We start from the raw sequence: 17,485 nt of genomic DNA, 5'->3' as shown, positions 1-17,485 counted from the left end.
CCATAAATATATTCCCGTAATTAAAATCCGATCCATTTACTGAAACGTAGTTCAAAGCAAAATTATTTGAAAAGCGTATCATGTTTTAAATATTGGTTTTATTGAAATTTACTGAAACGAACAACATTTCTATTTGCAAATTAAAGATTGATGTTAATAATAAAAAGTTTTTAATTTTTATTGGCTGTTTCATAAATCAAATAAAACGACTTCCTTAAGAGGCTCACAGAGTATTATTAAATCCACTTATTGCCACCACAGTGTTTACTCAGACTCAGAAGGATTATAATTAGGAAGCTTTCTCTTAAATAAAACGTTTAGATGTCACGTATTACCAAGTTTAACATACACTTGTTTGTAGCCCCAGATGTTTTAAATAATTTTATGATTTAAGTTATTAAATAAGCATTATCTTTCGAAAGCTCATTATAGAAACAACACATGCCATAAAAATGATTTTCAACCTTATTTCAAAAGTAGACAAATTTAAATTAAGCAATATAAGTTTTTCCAAGTACAAAAAGTATACGGTATTGAGTTAAAATAGTATTGTAGTTAAGCTTTCTATTATATAAAATTAGAAATATCTATTCAATGTGTTTATTGTTTGCAAAATTAAACGTAATAAAAATGTCTATATCATGTTTTTTACTTTAAAACTGCCTTATAATTTTGATTATACTTGGTTACTAAAAATATTGTTATTATGTAAAAACAACTTGACGGAAACAAATAAACTACGCACAAATGAATAAAAATATTCTAAAAAAAGCTTGATATTTAATTATGTAATTTAGTTTTTTCACAATCATACTATTAATTAACCTTTGTTTAGCTCATCTAAAAGATAAAAATCAAATAAATCAAAACAATTATTGACATTGAAGAGAAACTAGAGTCACATTTGTCTTTACCACCAATGTGACCAGACCTTAACTCAATTGAGAATAGGTGGGATGCGTTGCAAAAGAGCTTTTCCGATCACCATTCACGACCCATAAACCCACGTGAACTACAAGAAGCGTTACCGACCATTTGGAATGCAATCTCTCATGAGATTCCGAAAATATTATTAACAGTAGGTGACAGCAAGTCGTTGCTAACCATGAACATTATACTCGATGTTAAATTAACTGTAACACCAAAACTGCATAAACTGACAAGAACGATATTATATTTTTTAGAAATTTATATTGATTTTTTATTACAAAATGTATCTGATTTGTAATGTTTGACTTTATTTTATTATTTTTAACAAAAGATCCATTCTTATTTATAACTAAAAGTTCCAATAACAGCAATATTTCTATTCATTTCTGCGTAGTTCATTTTTGCAAAAATCGAGATCAATTTACGTATAATAAAATTTTTCGGGATGTGCGCATCATCCAATCTACATTTCCTGGTACTCGTATTTGTTGTGAAGCTTGGTGCGCTTCCTAGAAAGCTTTACATTCAATTTGTTGCCATCATTTGTTTTTAATAAATAGCTAAACGGTGAAGTATAAAATTTCGGATTTCGGATTGAGTAGGTCGAAATTACTAACTGAATATTTTAATAAACAACTGAAATTATATAATTACGCAGAGGGCGAAATAAAGACTAAAAATAATCTATCTATATTTATAAAATAAAACAGGACAAAAGCATGAAATGAAATAGTGTGAATTAGTGAATTACTAGTAAATTAGTAGATTATTTTCGAAATTACATCCTAAAAATTGAAAAAAATGGAAGAGAATGTTTATTTAAAAATAAATGGAAAAAACATTTATTTTTATGTTCTAAAATGCACAAAACAGTGTTTATTTATTATTTATTTAGCTATTAAAACATTACACAATAGTGTAGATTTAATATTATAAACATTTACAGATGTTTTAGAGTAAATTTAGCTGAAATAGTAATTTTGTGGTTTGTTCTCACTAACACATTTATATTCTTATTAAAAAATTAAAGATAAAGTATATAATTTTTTATGTGTTTTATCTAAGTTAGTTTAAAATGTTATGTTGATACTTTGCCAAGCGTAGCCTGTTGAAGTAAGTGCAATAATCGGAATAATCGTAATGTTGAAGTAGTGTTATTGGAGAAGTGAAGTTAAGAATTGAGTGTGGAGTTGTAGTGTGTATCGCGTGTCTGAAGAAATTGAGGTGGAGTCTTCGTGTCTGGAGGTGGCGATGAATCAATCTGTTGGCGGAAATGTGGCTCTTAGCCGGTGACCTTCGTCGGCACCAGAGTCCTGGATGCAGAGCAGCGTCCGACGGCCGCCGGCGTCGCGGCTCTAGTTCCATCTCTATGACAACGGGCTGCTTCACGCAGGTGCCAGCCAACCCCTATATATCCAATCCTCCATAGAGGGAAATCCAGTCTAGCGCAAGTTTCCGTCGAGGAGCACTAAGATGAGCGCGCTGCGCCGCCAAATCTGAGTCTGGACTCTTGCGCACTTTGCGCGTGTGGACCCACCATGAGACCATCTCCAAGTGTTCCGCTTAACTGAACAATTAATTAAAACTTGATTGCGATTTAATATCGATCCCGGCCTAATTGGTGCTTAAATTGGTGGGTGTCGGGGCACTCATGGGGCCGATCTTGCTCCTCCTGCTGGTGGCCGCGGCCCGCGCGGACCTTGATGCTGACCGGAAACTCATCCGGATCAGAGGCGACATCATCCTCGGCGGCATCTTCCCCATGCATGAGCAGGTCCCCGGACGCTCTGATATGCCCTGCGGCGCCGTCAAAGAGGAGAAAGGCATGCAACGCCTCGAGGCTATGCTCTACGCTATCGATGAAATCAACTCTAGCCCCGACTTACTCCCAAATGTCACTCTCGGTGCACTCGTCATCGATTCCTGCAGCAGCGATACTTACGCTCTCGAGCAGTCCATGGAGTTTGTCCGCTCATACATGAACCAGGTAACGTACCCGAGAAGTTACCACAAAACTAGCAGACGCTCTCTAACCACTTCTCAAGAACAAACCAAACCCTTTTTAAACATATCAGAAAACTTCAACATTTACCTAAAGGAACAGCCCCGACGTTTCAGCAAAAATTATATATTTATTTGAATAATGTACATTCGACGCTTGCTACATTTCCATTCAAATAATCTACGGTGTAATAAAGCCATTTGCCATGTCGGATGTTATGTTCCTCGATATTCACATTTGCATTAATCATCTTTACGAGTCTCTTGTGAGATTCACTTCCGCTGATTTTCTTCCGGATATTTGCAATACTATTTTTCGGAAAAACAAAATTGCAAAAAAAGCTCTATACAACTAATTGATCTCCTCCAAGCCTCAATTATCTGAAGTTTCATAGAAAGCCCTCATATTATGTGCTTTAAGTATTATAGTGATTGGGTATTTGAAGCACGTTCCAAGGCCAAAATAACAAAAATGTGTAATTTCCTGTTGGAAAATAAAGAAACATTTATTTTGTTATTGCGTTTTGCGAACGTCTTGTGCAGCTGTGGTTTTTCATTTTTTTAAAGGGACGACGCGCATTAGTCAAGCTTTTAGAATAACATACAAAAGTTGTCAGTAATGTTAAGTATTAAAAGCTTCAGCTTACCACATTAGCTTCAAACTTAGAATTCAATAATTCAAAAAGTTTTTTTTACTCGAAGTGAAACTTTGTCATAAGACGCCTTCTTCTCTAACTCCCGTGCTTTATCAGCTTTTTAACTTATTTGTAAACAACGTCGAGCGGATATCGAAGATTCAAGGGAAACCTTATTGGAATTGCCTTATATGCGTACAAACTGGACACAAGAGCAATATTGTTTTTTGCAAATTGTTCTCTTGTTGATCGGATCTTTCAGTGACTTAGCAATATTCAAATGCAGTTCTTAAAAGTTTATTACGCGATGACTGGATTAGTGGATTATAATGCAACAATGTTTATATAATAAAACCTTTAAGTATATCGTAGATGTTTATATATAGCTGAATTATTTAAATTGCAAAAAGCGTAAGCTAATTTCGTTTGTAATAACTACAACAAATTTGACTAGCATAAAGTTTACTTGTAATAATTATTTGATAAACATTACACGTGTTTATTAAAACGGGAAGAGCTTTTATTAGAGGGAAAACAGCAATTTGGCCTTTATATTAAGCTGTATATTACAAGCGCACTTTCATAACTTGAATATATTTTCCAAAACGATTGTGTATAACAGCACGATGAAATGCCTGATTAAGATGAAACAATGTGAGTGGAAGCTTGTTTAGGTGGTACGAGATTAGTGGAACAGGTTTTCGGGTTTGAATAGTCTCAATTTGGGTGAAATGTATTCAAAAAAAAAAAAAAACTAGTACAACCACTAAATCTTTACGATAACGATTAAAATCGAGGCTGGCTTGGTGCCATTTTTTTTTAAAGGTTGGTTTTTCAACAACTTAAGCAATTTTTGGCACCACAAATTATCCTGCTGTTAGTGCACTACATGCGGATATCACGCAATCAGATACTTTGAGAATTTACTACAACTGAAATTTAACCTAAGTTTTCTAGTCAAATCGCTGCAAGTCATGTCCCAGGAAATATTTATATGTGGTAAGCCAATCGGAAAATTTTCAGCACATTGATCGACTTCGTTATGACACTCAGACTGTGTTTCTGTGACGCCTGTTTTAATTTATTACTGAAGGCTGCACTAAAAAAATATCATTTGTTTTAAATAAACTAGTACAGAATTGTATTTCCCTTTTTTCTAGCGTAGCAACGCCCAAAAGCCGCAATTGTGATGACGAAACTTTAAAACGCTTCTTCAGGTATGAGTTTTGATTTCAACCCTTTTAAAATCCTTTTAGCAAAAAATGAGCACATTTTAAAGAAAATTTTTATTTCTATTAACTTTTAGCACGAATCGATAAGCGTTTTAGTATTGAACACGCTATGTAGATAATATTTAATTAAACTGCACTGCATATATTCTATTATGTGGTTTATTAATGTGTGAAAGTGATAATTCAATTTTTCGCGTGATTGTAATTAATTTATATTTGACTTTGTAATAAAACGGTTTTGTATGTAATTATATATTTGTGTAATGGAATTGCTTAAAGTGTCTCCGGTTGAAATTACTTATGTTGGAGACATGTTGATGGCACAATTTCATGCTCTTTGAACAGGAAGATGATATTTTCAAATAACGTTATATTAAAAATAGTTTGAGGCAACTTAAGCGTTTCAATCAATGTCTAAAATATAATAAATGTTTGATTGGATATCCTTATAACGTGTCTTATTTTTCATTTTCTTTTCTATTCACTTGTAAACCGAACGGACAGTGAAATTTATTGAGAATGTTTGAATTCTCTATATAAATGTATTGAAGCTATTGAATTTGACGGAAAGATTTTAAAACACAGTTAAAAATGTATGACTTGGTAATATTTAATTAAATATAATTCAGCTTTGATAAATCATTACAAACTTTCGGTTTAAAATTTAAAATTTTTATATTTTTATTTTTATTAACTAATAAAAATTTTATTTGACTGAAGGTTTGTAATGATTTATCAAAGCTGAATCAATTACAAGTCAAGGTGAAAGGGCTAAATCTTTAATCTAGCTTGTTTTTTACCTTACGTAACAATGTTAGATAAAGAACAAAGAAAAAGGGAATGTTTTTGATCAAGACAGCTTTTTTGTTTTCCGTCGATTCTTCCAGCATCACTTTTTCTCTAACTCAACTAAGAAAAACGTTTGATTTCGGTTTTCAACTTTAGTTTGTCAAGATTTACTTCCTATTCTTAACACAGAAGCGTGCTTTCTTTATTACCGACTTCATTTCATCACTTTAAATTCATAAAAAATGTTTCAATTACTTTTTTCTTAACAAATTTCAGACCGTTTTCAAAACTCTGTAACATTAATTAACATTGTACTCCTATCATTTTGGATGTTCGAAATTAATTAGTTTAATAATAAAATGAATTTTATATGTAACACTCATTATCTTTGCTTCCAATTATAAACTAAACCAATGTTCATTAACTATGAGTATTTCATATTTTTTTAAAAATTAATTTAATACAGGTGCCATTAATATTAAAACATTCAAAAAACAATGTCAAGCCGGCAACAGCAGCAATATCATACTTACCTTGTTTACCTGCATGTTCGTTTAAAACGCCGTTTTCCTGTCATTTTAAAATAAATGTGTCATAGTAATATCTCGAATTTACATAATAAATATGAAAATATTGCTTAAAATCAACTTTTGTATAACAAATTTATAGCACAAACTTTTTGAAGTTTAAGTCATAGTGTGCACTTGTCACGATTGTTCAAACTCAACTTTATGATGAAAACAAAATATAAATTCTAAATGTGACGGTAATTTCTTTCCAACATTTGACACGAACTTTAACACGTTTTCTGAGACTATTTTATAAATACACATAAATAAATCATACAGTGGCGTTTTATATTACTACATTGCAAGATAAAATCTCTAATAACAGAGTAAAATAATTTTTTTTAATACTTTTTTTACGTGTTTCAAGTTAAAGTTTTTTTGAAATTCTATTAGATTCCAGCTTTACTTTTTTAATCACTTGAGCGTGTATTAAATGCTTAATATTTATTAGAGCTTAGGAATGACAATTAAAGTGTAAATTTATACTCATTTTAAGTACATAGTACAAATGGAATAGATAAAAAGATTCAAGCGATACAAAAACGTAAACATGTCCTGTTAATCCTTTGCTGGCGCAGAGTTTGGTTCGAATTGAATTATCTGAAATTTACGGCAACGTGGACGCCCAAAAATAATTTAAAGTAAGTTTTGTTGGGTTGTTCTTTGAATGTATTTTTTGCTGAGAAGTTATTAAAGCTCAACTAATTTATTTCCATATGTGGCATGAATAGATATCAAAGAAAAACAATCCGGAAAGTTAAAACGATTTTCGAAGTTGTACTGTTATATTGCCACGTGAGACTCAAGGGTATTTTCTTATCTGCTTTTCCTATTCTATAAAAGAAACGTATTATAAAAACTCCAATTATATATTTTAAATTTGTATGGGCAAATAAAACACATTCAGTAATTAAAACATTTGGAGGATCTTTAAATTGAAAAACATTTTTCTTTTGTTGTAACAGTCATTTATTGACTTTTAATTTGTAGTGAACAAAATAAATTTACCGCTCTTGTGTGTATTGATTTGAGTTTATATTTTATTCAGTTCAAATTGAATCGATTTTATACAGCTTCTAATTAATTTAATCTTTAAGTAATTCGTTGAAAGTTCTCAGTTCAAGCAAATGATTGAATAATGGAGGCGATGGTAAACATTTCGGACTCTCGCAATTTATCATTAAATTCTAGACTCCAAAACAATTTCAGTAAGACAGAAGTCGTTATAAGACCAGACAGGTGCTTTGACTTTATAGTATAAGGGTCTGCAACAACAGGTATTTATACCAGAGATTAGAAAGCACGCAATTTAAGAGTTTGTCGGCAAACTTGCGAACGCTGAACTCAAATTTAGTATTGTTTCTTGAAATGGTTGTAACTGTACTTTCGAACAAACTTTTTGCCTGATTTTGAGCCAATTGAAAAGTTTTGGCATAATGATCAAAGTCACAACTTTGGATAGACTTGTAAAACTTCCGGATCTCTATGGACGTGACAAAGCGTCACATAACGTAATAAAAAATATGTTGAAGACGTGAGGACTTGACAAAGCAAACATGTCTATTCTGTTCGAAGAGGTGAACGACTAACTATACATATATATCCTATTTGATATCCGAAATCTAAAAGTTTCACATTGAGATTGTGTAAATACAACTTTTAAATTGATATTGACAATGAAGATTAGATTGTATGGCAAAAATGAAACGCAAACATCCTACCTCTTTTATGAAAAGCTCAAAGGTGCGATTGGTCCTGTAAATAGGATGAACAATCCATTTGGGAATGTCCCAGTCCCAGAACCTCGTTTGTCCTTGATAATATGTAAAGTGGATTCTCTGAAATGTGGATTATCCGTCCCATATACATATTACACGTACGAAACCAAACTCACTCTACTCACATAAGCTGATTTTAATTATATGTGCTTGCTAAGACGTGGATTACTGCAATTACAACATTGCACAATAGACAATATGCTTAGAATTCCAATTGAAGTGTATATACGTAATGTTAATATTGTTACGAAGACATCAAAGACGTGAATTATTTATAACTCTAAACCAAATTGAGCTAAACTAATTTTTAATTTCCCTCTTGCATGTTCTGGATATTTTTGTGCAGTCGCAAATTTATGCGTTTCTAAAATTTTCTCATAAATTAATTCCATTCTCGGCGTAACTTGTATCAGACCACATTTTTGCTTTTGATCGATAAATAATATCGAGGGTAAAAAGTCGTCTTTTTGCGCAACAGATGAATTATAATTAAATTCTTATAGAGTGATGAAGGTTCGTCTACAATGGCGGTAATTTCCCTATCAATAAAATTTGCATTAATCTTGAACAAGTTGACAAAAGTTTTACTTTCTGGCCGCTTATCAACAGAATTTAAATATTAGTTAAAGCAAATCAGAGTAATTACAAAATTACCATCTAATGCAAAAGCGAACTCTTATCGCAAATCTAAATTCGAACTTAGCAAGTTTCCATCTTTTGACAACTATAATTTTGCTTTTACGACATTTCTATGGATTGGCTTATCTATTTAGCAATTTGTCTGATAAATATGGACGTAAAAGGCTAACTATTAAAAGAAAATTTCCGTGATGGAACGTTATATTGAATAAGGATTTTATGGGGACGATACTTTTTTTAGCCAAACTCTAATAAAACTTCCAACTTAAAAAAACAAGTAATACAGATCGATATAATCAAGACGAAAACAGTCCCTAACAGTATGCAAATTTTATTTATTACGTTTATTACCTGAGGGCGGCAATGAGATAAAAGCAAGACTTCTAGAATCATGTTTAAAGTATGTAATAGTATTAAATGTCAAATTATAAATGTTTTAGAAGCAAATTTACGACGTAAATATTAGGCACCCTTGAGCTTACAGGACTAGATATTCACGAACTCAAAAGACAAGCACGTTTAATCTAATTATGCCAAGAAAGTAATTACGTCTTTGCGGCTTAGTCCGAATTCAAATTTACACCTCCTTTAAGTTTCTCAAAAACTATTCATAATCACAATTTCCAATTCTAAATGGTTGAATGAATTCACTGATCGCAACAAAAGTTAATTTATTTTAAATAACCACAAATCTGGTTTTGACAGGTCTATATTTGGAAAAATATCTAACAACATTTTGTACAAGAAATAATACTCTCTTGTGGACAGCATTTTTGTGACTTACTTCGGCGTTGTCATACACGGAAACCACAAGATAGTAAAAATAGGAAGTTATATTCCTTTCCGTGTCGTTAAACTCATATAGGAATTATTGATTTCTATATATATGAGGATAAATATATACATACGAATTGTATCTAGAACCATAAATTGCAGGATCGATGATAAAGTAATCATTTGAAAAATGTTATATGCATTTATGAATAATTCATTTTAGGCGTGATTAATCAGTCTAGTTCAGAACAATCGTTTAATGATCACTAGTATACAGGGTGTGTCAGAACTCGACCCAGAGAAAAATTTCAGGTAAGATAAGATTCCAGGAACATGGAAAAAATGTTTAAAAAAATTCGACATTTGACATTTTTTATGTCGATTTAATGATTCTGATGATCTTGTACATGTTTTTTTTATATTTATTTAGTAAAAGCAGAAAAGTTTTGCTAATAAAAGCCACAAATAACATTAAACAGTTTTACAATTTAGATACAGTTTCCTTGTTTCCTCTTCTAATAGCCTGTAGCAAAAAAATATTTTTACAATAGAAATAAATAGACTTAAAGTGCATAATTTTGAAATTTTTATAGGTAGAATTTTTTAAATATTTTTTCATGTTCATGGTATCCTACCTTCGTCTGGGGCGCGAGTTCTGGCACACTCTGTATAATTGAAGTTGTTAAACTTAGGTGGTAGAGCACCTTAAATCCACCTAAACCTCGCCCTATTGTACAACTTGTAACAATAAAGGCCAGTTATAATTATAATTATAACTTATTTAATTACATGTATAGTTAATCCAGTTAACAGTTTTTAATTCTTTTGTAAATTTAATCATTATTAATTCTGTTGAGTTGTAGAAGAAAACATGTGGTGGCTTCAGAGAATTCTCTCGAGAACTGTGAGAAGTCTTTCAAGAACGTCTTGTCTAGACAAAAAATTCTAATTGTGAATATTGGTTGTTCTGTTGTTTGAGTCTGAATGCTTTGCGGTTAAAGCGGCAACCTTGTTAATGTTAATCTGACGTAGGAAATGAACATATAGTTAAGACATAACATAATTAGTTAAACAAATCCTTTTAAGGAGACTCTAACCAGAAACTGACTAAATTCACTTGGCCTAATAGCAAAGACGGGGAATTTCAATTGCTGCCTCCCATCTTAATATTCCTTGGTTGGGAGTTTGTAATTACATGAGATAATCCCTACCTAACATGTTTACTTGACTACTAAGCGTCCGCTAAAAACACTCGCAAAAATCAATAGGCTTTAATCAAACGCCAGCTCTTGGTTTCCTATCACAATAGTCAAATTTTAATAAATAACGACGTTATTTTTCGGTGATCGAGCGTCGAGTTTGTTTTTGTACCGTTAACAAGTTCACGCTTTTCACTCAGTTATTTTGTAATAATGGCTGTTGAAAACAATTTTTCTAAATTAATTTAGACTCACTAATACGTTTCTAGTTTAATTTTCTTTTATTTCACGTTGTAAAAGGATTTTTTTTTCAAACGAAAGAATCTCTTTAAATGATACCACAATATTTAATTACGAGCTGTTTTGCTACTGCCAGTAAACAATTCACTTAATTAATTGTTGTGTGACAAGTGGGCAAGGAAGAAGGGATTCACTGAGTAGAAAGGACTTTGAACACACATAAACCGACAAATTCGAATTAACTGAAACATTTTTTGTAGCGCTTTTAAACCGGTTAAAATTGAAAAGTTAAAAGTTGCTATTTTTACACAATTGCTTTAGTTTGAAAGAAAGAAGTGACGCTGTTGTTGTTTTGGGTTTACTTAAACGTGAAATTTTAATTAAATTTTAAGACAGCGTAAAGTTTACTAAAAAAATATACTTCATTTATTTATGATGAACTTTGACAACGTTTCAACAATGTGTTTTTTGTGAGTAGCCACACTTACACGTTCGTAGTTTTTCAGAATATTGAAAATCAAGTTTTAAAGCAGAAACTCTGGAGGGATAATTATAAAGTTGAAAGTTTTTGACATGTCATATGAAAGTTCGGAAAATGTATGTATACGTACATTTTTTACCAATTTTATGCTCCATAAAAAGCCAGTCAGGGTCTTTAATCACTTTTCTCTAGCAAGACAAGATAGCCGCCGAGATCTTAGGTAGTTTTCATTTATATGGTAATTTTGACGATTTATTTGTGGTGTTAAAAAAGGAGTTATCGTTAGTTGGAAGTAATTTCCTGTAAGCGATTCGTTCTGCATATTTTTTAAAGTAATTTCCATTGTTGAAGTGGAAACTTCAAATGTGCATATAAATTTCAAATTTTGCAAGAGTTTTAGTTAGGCATTATTCAAAGTACCCGAACGAATGTTGACTTTTCAATAAAATCATAACTTGAAATTCTTTGAAAAATATTGTTTGAATATTATAGATATTTTCCATGTTGACCTTTCACGTTTAACTTTATTATCAAGACGAAGTGTCATTTGATTTCACAGATGAAAACAGAATTCTCAACGCAATCAAACTGCAGTTTGCAATTCAAATTCGCGTTTCAATTAGAAGAAACTCTTTCAGGGAGACAACTCCATTCCAATCAATTACCAATTATTACCAATTAGTGTGTAAAGCAATCATGAAAAAACAGCAATTTTCTTTTTAACGATTGATGGGAAACATGATATGAAGGAGTTCGACATACTACTCAAGTGCTCCGGGGAGATTTACACTTGTAAAGTTCTGACGTCGAAAATCTGGTTGTTTGTTTCAGCTGACTCATCAAAAAACCTTTCATCTTCGATATCTTAAAGTTGTTGCCAACCTTTCAACTTAAATTATTTTTAAAAGCCGTGCGCGAACGGCCGTAAATAAACAGCAAATTAATAAAAAATCCGTCGATAACTCTTCAACTTCCTTTTTATTTTCGGCCATTACTTTGCATCCGCCAACGGAACCGGCAATGCTGTGCTTTATTGCCTCGTGGACCTCATGCAGTTATCGATTTATGAACCTACGAAACTTCTAAGAATAAACTTTGATACCAGAACGTGATACGCCTTTCTCGACTTGCCCTACAAAATATTTGTAGTTTTAAAAGCAACTACTCCTGTCAGCGTCAAAATTTTTCATAATGACATTTTTCATTTCTTCATGTTTTATTTATTTTTTTATTTTATTTATGATAACCTTTATTTGTTTGTATCACAACAATAAACTTTTAAAAATAGGCCTCTTTAATGCTTCTATGTTACCTTCGTTTATTTCTGTCGGAAATATCAATTGTTTTGATAGATGATCTTAATGTCACTCTTTGTTCTATTCTTACACGGAAAACAACAAAATCTGATATAATATCGATTAAAATAGACTGGTATACACAGGGTGAAATATTTTTGAAAATCATTTTATAAATAAAAATGAAAACTTTAATTTTAGTACGCCACTCGTTAAATATTAAGTTAGATTTAAAGGAACCGAAGCAAAAATGCTTCAAAACTAAATATCTCAATTGATGTGCCCAATCTTTGAAATAAAACACCTTTTAAACTAAACCCCGTCTTTGAAATAAAATATCTGGTGTTAACGTGGGCTTAAAGTTGCGAGCTTTAAATCTCGATTTTTATATACAGAATGAGTGCAGTGTCACCCTCACACAATTCTATCATTTTATGCGAGTTTTTGGTTACTTTTTTTGATTGATGTTTTCAAACCAGTATTGTCGCGCTGTTGAATTTCTTTCTTAGCTTTAAGCAAATAAAATATGACGCAGGAAGTGAAATAATAGTTATGATGAAGAGGAAAGTAGAGATAATGGCGACGAAGCACGCACACCACGTGGTTATGACCCGACAAATAGCTGTCAAATTTTTTCCACACGAAAAAATAGTAATATTATTTTAGTAAAATATTTTCAGGCGGCCTTTGTAGCACTTTAATCGCTTTCTTGCGTTAGCAAGCCACTCACTTTCATATTTCATTTTTTCTAGACTTCTTTTATTCCTTTAGTGATTGCAGGAGATTCCAGTTTTTGTCACCGTTTGGGCTGTATTTTACTTAGAAATCCTCATTTGTTCTACAAACTTTCCACTCTATCTAATTAAAAGTTTTTGTTTCAATTTTTGCGATTAAAATATATAAAAATCGAGACATTTTATTGCGTTCACAGTACTTGACAAAACATTCACTTGTGTATGCATTAAGATTTATGGGGCTTAAGACATCTGAGATAGTTTTACTGCAGTTTTAAATTTTTCATAAGATTTTAAATAATTAATTAGTTTTTGGTTTGTTGGATCAAAATTATGCACTCCCTTGTTACAGTAATTAGAATAATTGTCTCGAAATTAATTGTTTGCGGTACGTGTAATAAATTTGATTTCAGTGAAGAAATTGTTGCAAATTTTACTTCTATAAGTGTAGGTGGTCACTATGACGACATGATGTGTTAGAACAATTACATTAATTCCGGTGGTAAATATGAATTGGGACGAAACATGACAACGTATAAATTCTGAAAATGTGATATGAATATTTGATTTGAAATTTACGTGTTGGTTTGAGCAACGTGCTTGTTGTAAAAGTTTTATTTAAAATTTACTATTGTCTTGATGTAGGACAAACAGAATTTTGCAGTTTCTTTGATTTAAATCAATTTTTCTTTGAGAAAGTGCCACTATTTTGTTCTCATTTATGAAAAGGGGAAGTGAATTCTACAGTTTAGAAACATATAACCCAGGAAAGTGAAGCGAGGCACCGGATGGCAGCAAGCATCCGATTGCTTGCAGAAATTTGCACAACGTTTCACCTCCTTCGTAGCAATCGTCTTTTTTCCGCTTTATTCTCACTCGTAGCTCTTTTATTAAGTCTTAGCTAATAGCAGTGTCTTAATCACAGCAAAAAAATTTAAAACGAGTCCAATCCAATTAATCGTAAAATTCTTTTTAAGCTACTTATCGTCATTTTTTCTTTCATGAAACGCGGTCGATAGAAGGACATGCTATATTGGTTCAAGACGTTGAATAATGCATTATAATAATTCCAATTTTTTGCAATGGACATTTATTATATAATTTTTAATATTTTTAATTCACTCATTTATTACAGTTTAAATATTTAATTACGTATATTGACTAACAAATTTATTTTTTTACACAACATTTTAATATTAAAAAGTTAGACTTGCAAAGAACATTGCATAATATGAAATATTCAAAAATTACCATTGCTTTCACCCGCCCACTATTTCTAATTTTGTTTTATTCTCTAGTGTAATTTAAGCTTTTGTTGAGGCAACAAAATACAAAAACATTTACCCATAACATTTTTTTTTTAATTTAAAACACTTTGACGTTTTTACCTATGTTTTTAAATAACAATAAAGTTTATTGACCCGGCGCATCCACAATTTTTAGTGATATATTTTTTACTTTGTGATGCAAATTATTTTTAAACTACGATTATTTGATTACAAATACGCATTTTGAAAGCAATTAGTAGTCCTAACAGTTCTATTGAACCTACGTCGCCGCATTTATCCGATACGTGCCTTCATAGTAATTCTACATGTCGGTTCTTCTAATTACTTGTGAAAAGAAGAATTATACCCAGATTTAGTTCTGTAGCAGAAGCTTTTATTGGGCTTTGTTTTTATCAGAAGCATTGGGTTGTTTGGTCGTTGTGTTGGGTGGGGCAGAATAATAAATAATAGAACTTGTGAAAGCATTTGTCAATCTGTCAATGTAAGATATTTTTAAAATGTATTTACTGAATAGACACAGTACGCTGGTTACTATCAAATAAAAAAATTTAGTAAATTTGTTTTTTATGCAAATTTTTCGAGTTTTTTCATTTGCCCTCGAGAATGAGTAAACTTTCAACTGGGCTTAAATTTATGTTGTCGATTATGTCTTTTTCGTAAACTTTTTTATTGCTGCTTTATCCACATTGTCCTCGAGTTAACCGCACAATGGCAAATGCTCGAGTTTCCGGAATTTATTGATTGTGTATTTAATAACTTTATTGGTAAACTAGCAGTCATTACCAAAGAAATGCTATTTTGAGACACTTATTTACGTTCATTGGTGCTTTGTTTGACTCGCTCAAACGTGTTTAATGAGAATTTAAAAATTACAACTTGACAGCTTTTTTCATGTCGAAAAGACTAGCAAACATTAAACTGCAAATGGCTGGAAAATCCGAAAGCAGTAAAGCGTCCGGAAACCTCATGTTTTCTTTGAAATATACTCACAGATTTATTTTTCAGCCACCGGATTTAAACTACGTTTAAAATAAAAAAATTATAGAAACCAAAAGTTAATCTTTGTTTTTTTTGAAAATCACAAGGGCAGCTCTAAATTAAAAATCTTTCATATTGAGATCTTAGCGGATTTGATAAGAACGGCATTTGTAAAGACTCTCAAAATTAAAATTCCTGCGTCAATAAATGTGGTTTAATCACAATATAATCTAAGAAGGTACGCAGCTTTAGGACTTTCATTTGACGTTTGAAAAAAATACACTGAAAACTCAATCGACTTTGCGTCTCAGCTTGATTAATCGAGCGACTTCTTTTGATAATTACCGACAGCTGTCGGTAAACCGTGGCAAAGACCAATCGACCGGCATATATCGACCTACCCCTTCTCATTTACGCGACCCCACCGAACGCCAAATTGATTATAATGGGGGTCAAACTTCGCTACTTTTATCCAATTTAGACAAGATCTTCCCAATATCGACGCCAATTTTCTTAAGATTACACTTCAATATGTGCACACGACGTTTGGTTTAAATTATATAAGAGAGAGGGGGGGGCACCTCGCTTAGATCTTAGATTAATAACGAAATAGTTTTATAGTGTAATATATTTTCTTTGTAAGGTCTGTTTGACTAGTAAAACGATTTTAATTTTGTTTAAGACCGATAAAAATTGTGATTTTTCTTTTAATAATAGCCGCGACATAAGCTCGGGTATTTGGTCGTAAAACCAAAAACAATAGTAGAACCTAAATGCCGTAATAAAGTTTCACCAGATCGATTAAAATTGTAATACAATGAGCATTTAGTCCGGTCGTTTTACCATTTTTGCGCTTAACAAAAGCTGCGTTGGTGTATTTACGTGAAAGGGTGTTGGTTTAAAGTTTAATAGGTGGCATAAAATAATTTCGAGAACAGGCTGAAAAAATGTGGACAGGAAATTGCGGATATCATTGTGTAGTGGAAAACATTCTACAAAATAATCTCCGGTTAAATAAACCTTTTACTGTATTTTTTGTAAAAAAAGCGTTTGTCTCGTATTTTCTATTTCTTTTTGTCAATTGACGAAAAATAAATGACCAGAAATCCGTCAAGATCGTCGAACATAATCGAAAGTCATTAATACAAGCTGAATTATGGGGGTTCCTAATTGGCTGGAAGTTCACGTAAATACGGGCCTGTCTATAGGTGATGGAATTGCTCTGAAATGCGGCCTTTCGCACATTTTGATAGATGGCAGCTATTTTCAAAGTGGATGACAGAAGGGATGCCCATTATATTATTGCTTTATACACATATATTGCGTTAACTTTAGTAAAGCGTTGCAAGAATTTTATATCAAATATCGCACTTGAATCAAATACTTTCTATTAATACAGCTTAATCTTTTCAGCGGACGGAAAAACAAGTGAACAGCTAGCAACAAGTTTGCTATTTGTAATTAAAACTTCAAGGTTTTTTTACTGGATTTATTAAATTAAAATTAAACAGGATGTTAAGTCGGAAGTTTAATTTCGCGAAATTTTACAATTGCTTCAACCTAATGAAAAACAACCTTCCAGACGACAATATTTACGAAAGAAGTTGTCACACTATATCCGGTGATAGAAACGATGTGGTATCATTTTAACAATAATAAGTAGCACAGTTTCAGTAAATACAAAAATTCGTTTTCTAAAAATGGGCCTGGATTAAAATTTTTGGATATCTCTGTTATCATTTACTTGATGATTATAAAACTTGACAAGATAAAAGAGTAAAAGATTTACTTTTGTGTTATAAAGTTCTGAGAAAAGTATACATTTGCTGTGGCAATAAAGTCTTTTTGGATTGACTGTGCTACTTGTAGAGAAATATTTGTGGTTAAAAACAGGCCATATAATTTTGAGTTACCCGATATTT

The 17,485-nt window shown here is 31.7% G+C and overlaps 1 protein-coding gene across 1 annotated transcript in view; it reads left to right on the top strand.

Annotated features, from left to right (window-relative positions):
* Positions 1 to 2,391: 2,391 nt before the first annotated feature.
* Positions 2,392 to 17,485, top strand: part of LOC123006430 (metabotropic glutamate receptor 7-like) — a 57,152-nt gene continuing 42,058 nt past the window's right edge. Inside the window, exon 1 of the mRNA XM_044400899.1 lies at positions 2,392 to 2,917. Coding sequence (XP_044256834.1) covers positions 2,582 to 2,917 — 336 coding nt within the window. The 5' untranslated portion in view covers positions 2,392 to 2,581. The remainder of the gene's footprint in view (positions 2,918 to 17,485) is intronic.

This window comes from Tribolium madens, unplaced genomic scaffold (genome assembly GCF_015345945.1).
Source record: "Tribolium madens isolate multiple individuals breed KSU strain unplaced genomic scaffold, Tmad_KSU_1.1 Scaffold_2;HRSCAF=44;Tcas5.2_LGX, whole genome shotgun sequence".
NCBI lineage: Eukaryota > Metazoa > Arthropoda > Insecta > Coleoptera > Tenebrionidae > Tribolium > Tribolium madens.
Note: the sequence above shows the minus strand (reverse complement) of the source record. Positions and strands in the feature narration are given on the sequence as shown.